This window comes from Vigna radiata, chromosome 7 (assembly GCF_000741045.1).
Source record: "Vigna radiata var. radiata cultivar VC1973A chromosome 7, Vradiata_ver6, whole genome shotgun sequence".
Lineage (NCBI taxonomy): Eukaryota > Viridiplantae > Streptophyta > Magnoliopsida > Fabales > Fabaceae > Vigna > Vigna radiata.
In genome coordinates this window covers 43764975-43781947 of record NC_028357.1, presented here as the reverse complement: position 1 = coordinate 43781947, position 16973 = coordinate 43764975, and the positions used below count along the sequence as shown (strand labels likewise).

The 16973-nt window shown below is 33.1% G+C and overlaps 3 protein-coding genes across 5 annotated transcripts; all 3 read right to left on the bottom strand.

Annotated features, from left to right (window-relative positions):
- Positions 1-3113: 3113 nt before the first annotated feature.
- On the bottom strand, positions 3114-6550 carry LOC106766482 (glycerophosphodiester phosphodiesterase GDPDL7-like; the record flags this gene model as incomplete). Its single annotated transcript, XM_014651206.2, has 8 exons — positions 3114-3942; positions 4077-4551; positions 4693-4823; positions 4916-5197; positions 5298-5333; positions 5425-5917; positions 6043-6155; positions 6253-6550. Coding segments are annotated over 8 exons (2160 nt in total), but the record flags the coding sequence as incomplete, so codon positions are not given.
- A 2410-nt stretch (positions 6551-8960) lies between these two features.
- LOC106767150 (temperature-induced lipocalin-1) lies at positions 8961-10347 on the bottom strand. The gene is made up of 2 exons (XM_014651985.2): positions 9727-10347; positions 8961-9397 (listed from the first exon to the last, which is right to left on the bottom strand). Exons 1-2 carry the CDS (start codon positions 10336-10338, stop codon positions 9215-9217), a joined length of 795 nt encoding a protein of 264 aa, XP_014507471.2. The 5' UTR covers positions 10339-10347; the 3' UTR covers positions 8961-9214.
- Positions 10348-11739: 1392 nt separating this feature from the next.
- On the bottom strand, positions 11740-15195 carry LOC106766481 (two-component response regulator ARR12). 3 transcript variants are annotated; one of them, XM_022783820.1, is made up of 7 exons: positions 14768-15195; positions 14298-14450; positions 13717-14151; positions 13527-13603; positions 12323-13354; positions 12167-12244; positions 11740-12025 (listed from the first exon to the last, which is right to left on the bottom strand). In XM_022783820.1, exons 1-7 carry the CDS (start codon positions 14874-14876, stop codon positions 11987-11989), a joined length of 1923 nt encoding a protein of 640 aa, XP_022639541.1. In that variant the 5' UTR covers positions 14877-15195; the 3' UTR covers positions 11740-11986. The 3 variants fall into 3 exon arrangements, with proteins under 3 accessions (XP_022639541.1, XP_022639542.1, XP_022639540.1); XM_022783821.1 differs by having other exon boundaries at positions 12167-12605; positions 12990-13354; XM_022783819.1 differs by having other exon boundaries at positions 12167-13354.
- Positions 15196-16973: the final 1778 nt, after the last annotated feature.

Below are 16973 nucleotides of genomic sequence, written 5' to 3'. Positions count from 1 at the left end.
AAAAGAAATGTTTGAGAATTAACTTTTAAATGAGATTGTAATTTAGTTAATAATAAAAATGCCAACAAATTAATTGAAACTTTACAGGATTAATTTGAAATTTTAAAATAATAATTCATTGAAATATTCATATAACCAATATAAATAAAAGCATCATGTTTTCTTTATTAATATTTTTATCTATTTTATGTTTTTGTTATTTTATTTTAGTCATTAATTTATTATTTTAAATTTGTATCTTATTATCTTATTTGTATCCTATTTCATTATGTATAAAGTTTATAATATCCAATTTGTAAAAATTAATGACGTGTTGTAAAACGATTTTAAGTTACTTTATTATTATTAATTTTGTTGTTTTATCTTAATTTTGTCGTTATAATTTAGTGATGGTAATTTAAGTGCGACAATGTTATCATATTTCAAGATTAAAATTAAAAATGACAACTTTGTTTTTTATTTTTTTTTATTTTAAACAATAAATTTGATAAAAAAATTCTTTTAAATTTTGAGAATTGAAATAACTTTTTAATTTTATGGAACTATATTAAAACTGACTCAAAAATAGAGCTGTCAAAATAGGTAACCCGGTTCAACCCGGCCCGGCGCACCACGGGTTGGTCACTTAGTGAGCCAACCCAACCCGGCTCATTTATTAGCGAGTTAAAAAAACTTGAACCCGGCCCGACCCACCACGGATTGGTGGGTAAACGGGTTGGCTCACTGGCCCATTTAATTATATTTTTTTTAAAATAAAAAAAATACAAACTTTCTGTAATTTAAATTTAAACAATTTTCACTTCCAAAAAATTATGTTAAAGACAATTCAAAATAATAATAAAAAGTACAATATAATCCAAATGTCATTCAAAAACAAACACAAAAAACATACAAATAAGTTTCTTATATTCATCATTTTTTGTTCTTGTTGTAACCCTTGACCCTTGTTCTTTTTGTTTCCAAATTCACTAATAAATATTTTCCTAATATCAGAACAATTTCGACAATCAATAAAAAAATATTAGTAAAAAAAAAAAGAGAAGCAGTACTCAACAACATCAACAAAAAATTAATATTTTAATCTGTAACATAATTTTCCAAATTCAAAGATATCAAAAAGAGCTTGTTCAAATAATGTATACTCAAATTATTTAAATAAAATGAACAAAATCTGATACAAGCATGTCAGAACATCCAAAAAATCATTCCATGTCTTTAAATCCCCCAGAACAAAAAACAAATTCACAAACCCCTATTTTTGTCATTATAGGGTTTTTGAAAAAAAAAAAAAAAGAAGTGAAAAAACAAAGATGTGGAGAGAAGAGAAGAAAAAAAGGAAGGGTGTTTTACATTCTCCTTGAAAAAATTTTGGTAAAGTGAGGGTAAGAGCACTGTCAAATGAGACCAAGTATCGTGAGAGTATTTGTGAGAGCAGAAATCACTGTTTTGGTATAAGAAAATATTTTATTTTTTGGGATTTCATGAATAAAATAATAAATTAAAAAAATAAAATTAGGTAGGTGGGTTGGTGGGCCAACTCGGCTCACCACGGGTTCAACCCGCATGAGCCGGGTTTAAATGAGCCGGGTTTAAATCTAACCCGCATATAAGTGGGTTGTATTTTTCAAACACAACCCGGTCCGAACTCGTGACGGACCGGGTTGGCTCGCGAGTTGTGACCCATTTTAACAGCTCTACTAAAAACGAAATCTATAATAAAATATTAATTTTATTTAATCTGTATTAACTAACACATAACATATACTACTTCTTAACTATTTTCATATACACAATTTTTTTACAGTTTTATCTTTATTCATAACATTTTGATAACTTTTTCTATAATTATTATCATGATTTTTATTTCTATAAAAATATTATTATCATTTTTATACATTTTTTTATTTTAATAAAAACAATTTTAGAGGTAAAAAAGTTAAAGACTCAACATGTATATTTTTCTACTTTTACAAAATAGAATTAGTAGTTTTTGCAGGGAAACACAAATCTTGACTATTGAATGACTAAAATACCTCACTCCTAGTCCTGCACCAAACGGAACCAGCAGGGCAGAATTGGAAAAGATGGAACAACCTTTGCTGGATTTCCCTATATAAATATTAGCCACTGCAGATGTTAGAGCAGATTAGGGTTTCTGTTGCCGCCGCCGCACTCCGTCTCTGAATGAGATGTCTCTGTTTTGATGCTTCCACAAAACCCTAATCTCGTGGCTATTCCATTTGTTGCTTCCTGCACCTCCATATTTTCTTAATAATAATAAAAATAATAATAATTGGCGCATTTCTTTTGTTTTCCTCTCTCTCTCTCTCTCTCTCACTCTCTGTGTCTCAATTCACACTGCTAAACTACTTGTTCCTTTTTTCTTTTCTTTTTATTCTCTGGGGCTATGCCTACTTCTCTTCTGTTTCTCTGAACCAAAAGAGGCTGTGAAGATTGTTTTGGAGTGTGGACCCGATGCGTCGGTCGCCGTCAAACATCGGTCGCCGGTGGCGAGGCAACGTTATCGCTTGTGTGATCTTGTTGCAGCCATCAGTGGCGGTGTTGTTTTTCGACTTCCGATCTGTCGTTGTGATAGATCTGAGCCTCCATGATTCGCGCCCGGATATTTCCATCGCCGGCAATGTTTCAACGTAGTATTTGTCAGAGGTGTATGGAGTGAGAGAAGGGAAAAACGCCGTTCCCGATCTCATCGGTTCTTTCTTTCCTCTCTCATTCCATACATCGTCCGACGAACGTAGCGTTGATCGGTTCTGCATGGTTTTGGTTTCCCTTTCTACCCTCCCTGGAAACTCTAATTTACTTTAATTTGTTGCTATTCGAATAGTGTGTGACATATGGTCGATGCGTTGCTGTATTTTAATTTCTGGTATTTCTTGATGCTGTGATGTTCTTAAACTTTTGTAACATGGTGTTTTTAAACTTGTTTCATGCAACCTGCCTGCAGGATGGGCTTAAAGTGAACTTCTGCTATTCGGTTATCTTCGAGCTGTCTAAGCAAACACGCTTGTGGTGTACATTTCACGGAATAACTAGTCACAATATTCTATATCAAAGTTTATATTTCTGATTTTCTATGTAATGTTCGTCAACGGTTATTATAGGAGTTTGAAGCTACTTAATGGTACTTGTTCCATTCATGTAAAAATATATTTATAGTTAGATGGTAGTAGAATCCAATTCTTAAATTGTTGTGTAATTGTATGATTGGGGAAGTCATTTAAAGTTGTCACGGTTGCATTTGAAGAAAGAAGATTAAGTACTATATGTGCAATTGTTTTAATAATTATAATTATAATTCTATACAATGTCCTTCAGCATTGTGCCCTTTAAATACTGGACGCAGTGTATTTCGTTGCATGCTTATAAAATTTTGCAATTTGGCATGGATTTTGCGTTTATATCGCACTATTGACACAATTCCTAATAATCCAAATGCAAGCGTTGGCAAATGGGTTGCTTGATGAATAACCCATTAATAAGAATTGTAGAACCAATCTCGTGTTGTTTCTATGATACAAGATGGAATGTAATTGTAGAACCAATGTTAGGGTTAAGTTAGTGTTCTCTAGATTTTGCTGGGTTTATCACATTAATTTCTATACAAAAGCGTAGCAAGCACCAAAATGGCTACCGCTGAGAGGCCACAGTTAGCAAGCTCTGCCGTGGCGGCTGAAGCTGCAGGACCGTCGGCAGCAGGTGTAGCATCATCAGCAGGTGTAGCATCATCAGCAGGCCGAGTTTCAGCCGGTTTAGAAGCCTCGCTGACTGGAGGAAGAGGTGGATCAACAACGTTTGCAACCTGAAGAGGAGGAAGTGGTGCCTGCGCTTGTGGCTGGTCCTGGGCTGGGATGGTTTTCAGTAGATCACCAGGTCTGGCCGGTAAGATAGCAAATTGATTGTTAATATCGCTACAGGGACTCCCTGCAAGTTATAAAAGGGTAGATGGAGTTGAAGCATATGCTTATATACGGATAACAATAATAGAAATGCTTAAGCTAGACTCGTAGTAACTGGCATTATTGTTTTGCTTAGGCATTGAGAGTGGAATGACTTACAGACGAATCTACTCGAAGTGCCTGGAAAGTCGGTGACTACTCCATCAACCATAGCAGTCTGGATGTAAGTAGCAATCTCGATATTTGGGTCTGACCAATAGTCGAATGCCAGTGATGTGTATTCATTTTTAAGAGTACGGACGAATACTGTGAGGTTTGCATCTTTCAACTCCTTAACAACATCGGTCAATCGATACAAGTAAGAGGCATATACTTCGATAACAGAGGTTTTTGGAACATTCACTGCATCCGCATACTTTTTTATCTCTTCCGCTGTTTTTTTGGGTACACTACCAATCTTTTCACTCAAAAACATTACCCTTTTGTAAGACGGGTTATCTTTAAACTTAGACAGGACCGAGCTGTCATCTGATTGAACCAGGACTTGTTGCTTGTCCAAGGTGGCGTTTTTCAAGGCACTGCTAACAGCATCCACAATGTCAAGACCCTTTTTTGATGCAAGGTACGCCGCATTCTGTGAGGCAATTGGAGTTCGCAATGATAGAAAATTTTCAAATATAAGGAACAAGATTGCAGTAACACATCCTTCTTAACATGTACCTTAATAACTGGTGTAAATTTTTGTGAGAAATCCAAAGTTAGTGATATTGCTTACCTGAATGTTTACCAAAACGCCAGGAACTGCCTTTGTCTTGGCTAACTTCAGAAACTCTTGGAGGGTGATCAATTTACCGCTGCTTTTGTTTGCAGGGTTTCTTTGGAAATCGCCGTTTTTAACAATATGAGCTGAAACAAGAAATTTGTACTGTAATTTCATTGTTGAAATCTCAAAGGTTGAATCTGAACTTGAATCCTTGAAGTTCTTTAGAAGTATTTACGTTTTAATTTCTGAATCTCACTCCAGGAAAGGTCAAAGGAGAATATTCCAGATTTTGGTTGAATATCTGGGACTTTGGAAGATCGAGACATAAATTTAGTCATTGCGTTGGTATCTGGGCCTAGGTCTGAGCTATTTGAGCAGAAGGCGATGCCATCTCTTGTCATTTGAACTGAACAATCTATAATGTCTGCACCGTCATCTATTGCTTGCTTATATGCAAGATCACTGCTGCCTGGATAAATTCCGCTTGCACCATTGTTGCTTATGACCAAAGTTGGTCCTACAAAATCAAATTTATAAGGTAAATTTGTCATCCACCTGTTTTCCGTGTCTTGTCCGTCTGGGGTATGATTGAGAACATTTTAAGATTTATAATATACCTTTTTTGGGCAAGGTATTGTTGTTTGAAAAGCAAACTGTAAAACAAAATATCTGTTAGAAAGTTGAAGAGGTGATTTTCCAATTAGAAATAGATTGTGAATTTAAGTGGAAGATTTGACATCTCACATATTGCATTTGATGCTGTTGATGGGAAATCGGTGATAACACCATCAACACATTCTCCCTTGTCGAAAAATTGAAGGTACTCAGCGGTAGGGTCATAGTTATAAGAATAGCTAGCAAAAAAATCATTAGCAAAACCAGAAGCATAGACTTCTAGTCCAGATTTATGGGCATCAGCCACAACTGTGGTGGGAAGTCCCAGATATTTGTCTGCTTTAATGGGCCAGATGTAATCTTTTGGGACTATTATGCCTGATGCAAATGACTTGATTGTAGCAATATCCTTTATAACACTTTCATACGGCTTCTTGGTTGAAGGTTCGACATCCTTAGCGTTAAGAAGTTGAAAGACGACCTTGGTATTGTTAGATTTCTGACTGAGACTCTTCAAGAAGCCCATATCTGAAGCTGAAAGAAATTCTATTCGATAGGAATTCAATAAATCCAGAACAATATCTTCCACCTTTACTCCCTTTTCTTGGTAGAATGCTGCATTCTGCAACAGAACACGCAATGAATATTATAATAAATTGGTAAACAGAAAGAATTAAGGAATGTAGCGTGGTGCTTGTAGAGTTTCAATTCTCAAAGAAGGTCCCGAATTCAGAGGGGGAGTAAAACCTGAACATTCAACCAAAACCTGGGAGGGTTTTTGGTGCTCAGCAGACTATCAAGGTTGAGAATAGGATCAAGACCATCGTAAGCACTGGGTCGTGAAAATATGGCCTGAACCACTGCAGATCACAGACCAAACCTTCAATTTCAAAGCCCAAACCTAACAGTACGTAGTTTTTTATTGCTCCTATTTCAACTTATAATCTATTAACTCACCTGATACATTCATGCTAATCTGTTCGGAATTGTAATCCACTGAAAAGTGTCCTTTCACGTCCTTCCCATCAATATTGTAGGTACTTTCCTTAGGATCGAAGAACTCTATAGTGGTTGCATTGTCAAGTGTAGATCCCGTGATGCAAAAGGCCCCGCCATCTTTTGACAACTGAAGATTGCAAAATAGAATGCTGATGTCTTGTGCTAATGTAATGGCGTCTGGAGAGCCTTCAGGAAAGAGTCCCGAATAACCACCACGGGCTATTACAAGAGGCTCATTGCCTGCAACATCAACAAACAATCACATCAATGAGCTATGGAAGCCATTATTCAGAGAAACAAAAAGTCCTACGGATACCAACCACTTAATGTTGACCATTTCGAGGAAGCAACTTGTGGTTCAACTGCAGGTTTTTGTGCTACTATTCCATGAACCAACAAGAAAATCAGAAACAAGCTTATGAGCATTTTGTTCTTTTCCTGTCAAAGTCCAAACTAAATCGAGTCAATGATCAATCCTTTAAACGTTCATTTTGCCTTAAAATTCCTACGTTTGTGCTCATATAGTAATGGTTTCAAATTTCTCTAAATATTTTCCTTTTGGATGTTACATGCCTACTGGAATAATCCCACTTCATTCTCATCAGTTTTTTCTTGTGGAAAGAAAGAAGTTGATCGTCATTTTAGTTTCATCTCCTCAAACATGAAAAAAGGAGAATAGAAAGAAACAAGCATGCATACCCAAAACTGATGTTCGAACCTCGATCTATTGGATGGATGAAACAGGCATTCCCTGCGAGTTTTTCTCAGAAGAATCCTCGAGGGAATGTAATGGAAAACAGGAAAACGAATTGATGAGTGAGATTGACTCACAAATATTATTTTTTTCATCTATTTCCACACATTTTCGCGCATAAATCGTTGGCCAGCCTTACATTGTTATTTTTGGAATGTTTGCTGTTTTTGTTGCTTTTCCAACTGTTACATCTAGGGTGAGCAAAAAATCTGTTTTACCCAATCTTTTGGTCTTTTTAGAATCATTTCATTAAATCTGTTTATTTATTTCTGATCTGTATTTTATAATTTTTCCAGATCACATTTATGTTTTACTTATATAATATAGATTTTAAAAGATTGAAAAATCTGAATTTGCAATCCAAAAAATAATAGTCTGAAACTGGTTTTCAACCCACCATAAACCATCTTTTTGGCATTTCGTTACTTTCAACTACACAAGAAAGGGTCGTTTAACAACAAAACTCTACTGAAAAATTAAATTAATTTACAAATTATAGTAATTTGGATTAGATCAGTGATTTTATTTTATTATTCTGGACTCCTCAAAAGAGATATTTTGATCTTTGGTTTATGATATGGAATTCAGTAAATGTAGCCTACACTATTATTTATTTATTTATTTGGAAAATATATTTCCTTCTTTATTAACCATAACCGAAAAGGTGTTTTAAAAGATTAAAATATATATTTAAATAATTTTTAAATGATTAAAAAAACAATTATTGCTTTAAATATTTTTTTTCTGTTAAGAAACATTTTTTTTTTTGCATGAATAACAGAATTAAAGTTATTTATAAATAAGTACCTGAATAAAATAATGAGTTATACAAAATAAACTTTGAAAATCCATAACTAAACATTTAATTCATATAGTAAAACTGTTTTTGGGAAAATAATTAATTTTATGGAATGTTATATTATTATACAGATTATACATAACATTATAAATAAGTTTCTTCATGAAAATTGCATCCCTCCAAATATTTAATGCGCATGGAAGAGTAGGACTCAAATTCTTAGACATGTTTAAATTATAACAAATTCACTTTAGTTAATTTGCACATTCTATGATATTACATAAATTCGTCTAACATTTATTAAAATTATTAAAATAAAACCGTAAAATTTGCTCGGACTGATAAGTCAAATTAACTTGGGTTTAAAAAAGAATTTTTAAATATCCATCAAACTGAATACAACTCTCTCAATCCTAAACTAACTATATTTTATTTATTACTTTTATTAACTACTTTAGTTGTAAGTTGACACTTAATTTTTTAACACTAAAATAATGTTTGATAATAATATTTGAATGGTTTTGATAATTAATTATAAAAATTAATTCTTTTACTTTTAATTGTGATTAATATAAATTAAAATAGGTAATCATTTTAATTTTATTACCAAAAACATATGAATCTCGTCCATCTATCTTACAAATTTGTAATTGAATTAAAAAATATTATTCAACCTCATCATCCATCAGAGTAGCATAAAGGGTTCGGAAACAAAGAAGTTGATCATAATTATAGTTTCATCTCCTCAAACATGAAAAAAGAAATGAAAATAGAAAGAAAGGTTATTGAACATGGCACACTAAAAGATAATTTATATAAATTAACCTAATTCTAATTCAGAAAAAAAGATAATTTATTTTTTCTTCTTGGCTTTTTGAAATAATATTTTCTTTTTCTTTGGTAGATATTTTTTAAAAAGCTGAAATTCCGCAGAAACAACTCTACTTTTCTTTCTAGCTGCTCCCATAAAAACCATCTGAATTTATGATGAATCTCACACTTCTCATTGATACTAAAGAATTCTCATATCCTTATCTTCCCCACACCAAAATGGATGTTAGTTGGCGGATTAATGGCAAAAATCCCAATAACTTAGCCAGATAATTCAACAAATAACAAGTAAAAGAAAAGGTATTGAAGTTCAGATCCTGGATTCTCACCAAGAACAACTAAAAACAAACAATCTGAGCTGTAAAGTATTCAAGTTCAGACAATGGATTCAACTAAAAACAAACACAATAAGAGCATCAAAGGTAAACTTTACAAAGTTCATATCATCATCATCATCATCATTCTGACCTTTGTATATTTTGCATTTACTTTTATTACTGATATGAAACACTCTCTTTCACCTTCAGATATAATAACTATTTCCCCAGAAGGGACTTGAACCACCAAACGCCTTTGGTATCCTCAGGACCTTCTCCCTCAGGTGGAGGATTGCTGTGTGGAGTTTTGTGGAGTTTGCTCACATCATAGCCCTCATCCTTCGCTCTCTTAACAAGCTCCTTGTAAATTTCATCATCCATTTCATTCTTCCTCGACAATATCTACCAACCAAAATCACCCCAAATCATTACTAAATAACACATTCACAATACAAAATACAAATCAATATATCCTTTTCACAAGGTCTGTTTCCATCTAACACGACCTCTCTAGAAGTGCTATATGCACATTTCTGAAAATCAAAGCTCCCAATCATATATTTGAGACATTTATACTAAGAGTGTGTGTGTGTGTGTGTCCATATGTATTTAAAAAATTGTTCTGTGGCTACAATTTTCAAGGTTTCAGATTTATCTGCAATTTCTAGTGATACGAAGGAACATACATGGTGATGATCCAAGCGGAATTAAAAGGGAAATAGGATTCTTACCCAAAGATAATTCCTGCTAGGTTGGCCAATGAGAGCATACTGATAATCAGGATCGATGAACAAAACCCAGTAATCCCCAGTAACAGGAATGACGGGTAAGAAAGGAGGAACCCAAAACCTGACCTTCAATTTGGCCTCATCACTATCGGGATCTGCCTTATGAGCAGTGCCCTCGATGAAGCTTCTTTTGCCACCGCTCCATGTCTCATTCAGAACTCTCACAGTGCCGTCATCGCCGAAAGTGTAGGTGGCTCTTGTGTTGACGCCGTCACTGGGCTGAAACCTCGACGGAAAACACGCAATCTCGTACCACCGCCCCATGTACCGCTTCAAGTCCAGACCTTTCACTACCTCCATCACTTTCGTCGCCATCCACAGCAATGTCAATGATGCTATTGGGTTACGCTTCACAAGAACAACAGAGTCAGAACAAAAAACCACCAAAGACGGTTGTTTCAGTTTTGGTGTACAAGGTTTCAAGGTTAGCGTCGCTTCAACGTTCGATTTTGATCTTGCAAGTGTGATAGAGTTGTGACCGTGGATGAATTTTGATTGTACACGTGTACAGTGAATGTAATTCATTGACATCATACTGCTACTCATTGACATCATACTGCTACTACCCACAGAGTGAAGTAACTTATATCACTCTTTATAAGGGATTCATTATTATTATTATTATTAAATATGGATTAACACCTTATTATCATCTTACTGAAAAGCAGAGGATACAAAAACCACTTCCATCTGACATGTGTATATCCTAATCTCATATTTTAATTAGACTTTTTTTCTTTTAATAAATAAATAAAATTTATTTAATGACATAAGTGATTAAATAATTTCTTGTTATTTTTATATTTTTCAACTAATTACTCATCAAAATAACGAAATTATAAAAACTAGTGCTTAATTTTTTTTAAGAGAATTATTTAATTAATTATTTTATTGGATAAATAAATTATTTTTTATTTATCACATAATAGAATTATCCAATCAAAAGACATACACAAAAAAGTTATTGAATGATGTATTTTGATTGTAGGGTAATATAAATTTTTATAAAGTTATATATATCTGTATAAATAATAGAATTATAAACTATATATTTTTAAATTCTATTATTTAAATGTAATGAAAATGTAAATACACGCAGGGAGCATTTGTTTTTTCTAATGTATGAATAAAATTTTCAATCCAATTCCCTAATTTTAGAAGTATAACACTACTGAAATTCAATTAAAATGTCTCATTTTAAAATTTTTAATAATCTAACTTTAGTGTGAATTGAAATTGAAGTTTTAGTTTTGTAAACTATCAATATACATTGATTGGTTATAAATAGTATCAATTGGTTATCAATGCCCCCCAACACTTATAGAAACAGTATCGATTGGTTATAATTACTATCAATTAGTGACTCAATAAAAAATTGCCATATTATTACTTATAGAAATAATTTGTCTATTATGTTTTATAATTAAATTGTAAGTATGGTTTTGATGATAAGTTACAAATTAGTAAATATAACTATAATTTTCTTATTGCGTGCGTCGGAATATAATGTCTTTCTACACAATTCTTTGAAATATTCTTTTTCATACGTTACACTTAAAATATTAGAAGTTATTTTGTTGTAAACGTTTTATTTTTATATCATTCTCTAATTTGCACTAAGGTTCATTTCTGCATTTAAGTGAAAGAGACAAGTTAATGAAACTCCTCTCTATCAAGGCACATGCACTTCCCATATTAAGATAATAAAACCACAAAGTTCCCTATTAGTAGATTTTTTACGTAAAATCAAATACTTCTAAAACAATGATAAGTGAAATAAACAATGATATCTTCTGCTAAAAGTTATGTCTACTTCAGCAAATTTTATAATGCTTGCATAGCAGAGCCTGATAGTTATTTTATTCATGCTACATGTCACTCAACATTCATACAGTAATAAAAAAACATTTATACAGAGATTTTGTCTACATTATAGCATAGATTAAAAATGCCACATTTCAAATCAAATTATATAACTGAACCCAATACTAAAAAGTTAAGACATATGTATAGTTTATTTTATATAAACAGATCATTGAGAAAGTGGAGAAATTTGATGCGGTTACTGCTGTACAAGTAGCACGTAGTTTGTCCATTAGAGAAGTAGGAAATTACATCATTGCGATATTACACACGATGAAATGACTCAAGGAAGGAATCAGAAGGAGTTATTTGCATGATCCATCTTGGTAAGCATCAAACTCTATAGCTCTTCATTCATCAACATAATCGCATTTAGATCCTGAATCAAAAGTAGTATTTCATGAAATGATGCAGTTTAACACAGTTATATTCCTTAAATCAGAACAAGCTAGATTATGGAACCATTCAGGGCAGGATTAAAAGAACTTGATATTGCAAGAAGAAAGATTTGATCAAATACCTGTTCGTCTATTCCATTCAATATGTCATCCAGGGACTCCAAACTATTCTGCATGAGTCCTTCACCGGACTTCATGCTCTGCAAAACATACGCATCATTTGACTTCATTGAATAGAAATTCTCACCTTCACTACACATTGTGATTGATGGATTTACCCCATTCATTTGGCCAACCAAAGATGCATCAATTCTGTTATTGTCAACTGTACTATTTTGTTCATAGCTATGTCCCAAGGGACTGGTGCCTCCATTAGGAGAAATGACAGGATTTATGGAATTGAAGGTTTGACTTGTGTCTTTGCTGCAACCTCCTTGGTTATTCTTGGTGTAACACGAAGCTAGTAAGATATTCCCAAGTAAGCCTTCTTGGTGCAGCATCTCACCTAGGACATCATCCTCCAAAGGAACACTGGAAGAAAAACCAACTGGACTGTTCCTACTGCAAAAATTGGATGAGGACAACTTAAAGTTATGCTGAAGTAGTTGATCATTATTGAAAACGTTACTGACAGCAGAAGTATTTGAAGGACAGGTAGATATCGGAGCAGCTTCCTGCCACCTTTTATTATTATAATCATCCCCCATTTTAGAATAACCACAGGAGTTTGGATAAAAAGATTGTGTTTTCACAGCAGCAGCTCCAAAAGATGAATGATTTCTGAATGCTTCAGAATGATGTTTAAGTTGGGAAATTCCTTGAAAAAGTAAATGATTATTGGAGAGACCAGGAAGAGATATATTAGCTGCATTTCTAACAGTGGCTATATTTTCCGAGAAACTAGAGAAATCTTTAAGTGCAGCTGAATGATCAAGTGGATTAAACCTCCTAATACCAGCTGCTGAGTTGTTGGGCTTAAAATGGTTAGCCTCCATTGATGTTGGAATGCCCTGCAATAAGCTTGAGGTTTGATTTGCAGAAAACATAGACGAGTGCATGTTTCCATGTGTTTTTATGGAGCTGCTGTTAATGTTTCGAGACTGAGAAGCCTGAACAATTGCAGATGAGTTCATTCCTCGAGTGTTCAAGCAGGATGGAGAGTTTAACACACTAAACCTTCCACCAGGTGCATATGCATATGAAGGTAATGTGGTGCTCAACATAGCTCCTGATTCAGATGAAGTGCGAAAGCAATCAACTGAACCCATACGGTGGTAAGGATTGGGCTTTTTGAGACCGAGTCTGAATTTCTGTGAAACAAAGAAGCACAATTACCACAACACAGGATATAGAGCAGACTTGTTAGTTCATTGTGTGCACTGTTCATAAACTTTGATTGTTCATTTTTTAATGAATCATCAGATCTCTTGTTCATAAGGAAAATTAGCCACTATGATAAAGTGGGAAATTTAGAGTTCATACCTGGAGATGGCTTGCTACGTTTTCTCTTGAAAGTCCATCAATATTCATCAAGTCAAGTATTTTCTTGGGGAAGGCTTCTGCATTAACAGTTGTAGAAACCTTACATTAGGAGCTATGAAATCCATATGACAAAGGAGCGCACTAAGTTCCAAGAAAAATTAGAAAAGTAACATGTCTTTATCACACTCACTGTCAATTTCCAGCTGATTAATGGCAGCGAGAAATTTGTTGTGCAACTCAGTATCCCAAACTAAACGAGATTTCTTCTGATTGGAGGGTTCATCGTTCTCTTTGTCATCTTCTTCCATTTCCTCAACCTCACAGCGTTCTTTCCTTTTATGATCCACTTTTATATTCTGGTCAGCATTAGTTTTTGGTGCCAAGGCTTGACTACATTCCCCAGCAACAGTGCACGGTTCCTCCTCATTTGCAAACTTACATGCTATACTGCAGTCTTTTTCCTCACTTGCAGTCTTATTCTTATCCTTGCTGTCAATCTTCCTCCGCACTACATGTTGCCATATGTTCTGTAACTCTTGAATTCGAACTGGTTTGGTTAAAAAGTCACAAGCACCATATATAACACCTTTCATCACCCGTTCTCTATCACCGTACCCTGACAACACTAGAAACAACAAACACACAAAAACGCAAGGGCTTAAGTTCATAACACTATTCTGAGATTGATTTTCTCTCAAAACTTTTGCTCTGTGAAAACACAAAATATACTCAAGTTGAATGAATGTGAAGACAAAATGTTTTTGTGCTTACTGATAACGGGTAGGTCCGTCTCAAGTCCCACTTGCTGAAGCAGCTTAAACCCATCCATTTCTGGCATATTCACATCACTGATAACAAGGTCAAACTCGTTTCTGTTTTTCCTCAGCATTTCTAGCGCCTTCACTGATTGAGTAGTTGCAGTAACTGGAACAAACAAACAAACAAACATAAATCTGATGTGAGATAAACCAAAGCAGACTCAATTGTCAAGCGCTTAATCATACTTATTATTATGACACAAGAAAACCAGTCTTGAAAAAAAAAAAAATGGTTTCTGGAGAATGAAGAAAGAACATCCTGGTCTTGCAATTGTCAACCACAAGGTATCCATGTATCATGAGTCCAAAACTTCACATGGAAAGAGAATAATAAGTAAAAGAAATGCAAGAATTCACTATTAGTAGGATGATGACACGCAAAACCAATGCAGAATCGTGAATTGAAACAGAAAGATAACAAACCATTATACTGGCATTTGCGAAGCAGATTCTCCAACACTGTGAGATAAGTTCTGTCGTCATCAACCGCAAGTACACGCAAACCCACAGGAAAATGGTCTTCTTCCACCATCTTAAACAAAAACTAAATACCCAGATGAGGATAAAGCATTGTTAGGATAACAAACGATTCACAGAGCAAAAAGCTCCAATCTTGACAACAGAAACCTTGTTTTCAGGGCCTCTTTGACGCAACAGACAAATAAACAAAGTAAAATATAACAAAGAAGAAAGAGGGAATTAAGAAAAGGGTTGAAGGGAGGGTGATGCAAACAAAACAATAGAAATAGACAATGATAGTGACCACCAAGAACCAATGAAGGATTCAATTCAAACATTAAAAATATATATATATACAAAACACAAATCTTTATTCTTTTAGAATTTCAGTGAAAGTGTCTTTCTATGTGTCTGCTGCCAATGGCATGCCTCTGTCACATGTAGTTTACTTTTACTTCCAACACAACAAAATTAGTCTTAGTCTCTGTCTCTAATTATTATTATTATTAATACCATTATTATTTGTTAATTGTCACAGTGAATGTTGAATATAAACACCATAATTAGGTTCCTTGTTACCTTTTTTATATTCAACCAGAGAAAACATATGTCTCTGTCTGTGTCCAGATTAATAGCATTATTATAGTATGAAACATAATATACACGAGAGAGAATTATATCTTAGAAAAAATAAATATTTTAGTACGAAATTGTATAAACAAAATAATATATTCCTCTCTAGTAATTATTATACATAAAATCACCAACAGACTGATTGATATGATATCCTCCATGTGTAAAATATGTTCAGAAAAAAATACCTAATTTTGGTAGGTAATTATATTAATTAAATCACATTCTTTTTTTCTCATTTCTTTCCTATTACAGTTTTATACGACTATTTTTATTATCACAACTATGTCCCTTATTGCATTACATTTATTATTAGTATTATTATCTATTTTATTTACATCTGTTTCTTCTTTTAACCTTCACACATGCCGAAAATGAAGTCTATATACTTATTTTCTTTTCCAGTTATAAATTTAATATATATGTATAATGTAGTAAATTTATTATTATTGTGAAAAAATAATGCTTTTGTCATGATCATACCAATAATACTAATTTTGTTATTTTATTATCATTCTCTTTGTCGGCTAAGAATGGAATTGTTCTCTTTATGTCGTTAACTTTTTGGACCAACAAAACCTAATTAGTCTTTGTCTTTAATCATAATTATATATCTTAATAGCTGCGCTGAATCCAACATGGCTCCTTTCGAGTTCTTTCTATATTCAACAAAACCTTTTACAAGATTGATCATTCACTTTCTAAACTTCTCATTTTAATATAACAAAACTCTATACTCTACCATGCCCACCTTCAAAATGCTCAATTTTATCATAAATAATTGATTCTCTATAATAAATATTGATGTATGTAATTTTTAAATTATAATTTTAGTATACAAATTTAATTATGGTAGTTTTATTTAAAATTTATTATGCTGTTAAGATAATTGAGTGATTACTGATTGTGTTTAATTTTAGTAATTGTCACGTGTATATTAAAACACAAATTAATATTAATAAATGATTAACCTTTAATGTGTGTAATTATAATTACTAAAATACCCATAATTCATTAAAATACAGTTTTTCCCATGAAGAATGTAAAATGAATAGATTAGAAGATGGATGGTAATATGATTAGCATTATGGATTATTTCTTGATATCATATTAGATTATGAGAAGAGAAATGAACATAAATATACTAAAAATAATGAAAGATATGGTTTAGTCATCACTTAGCCCTTGTTCACTTGGATGGATTTGGAAGAGAGTAATTGAAGATAAATTTTTTTGTTGTTTATTTGAATAGATTTAGAAATAAGTGAGAATAAATTTGGAAGTAAATTTTTTTAATCTATCACATAAATTAAATTCTACACTAATTCTTGTAAACTTTACTTTCAAATCCACTTTCGTTTACGTTCAAATTCACTCAAATAAACAAAAAAAAAAAATCTTCAAATTCTCTCAAATCCACTCAATTATTCTTTCTCAAATCCACTCAAGTGAACAAGACTTTACAGAAACGCGAGTCTTATTGAGAGGCTTTGAAAAAATGAATTCTACTAGCCACTCATCACACACACACACATAT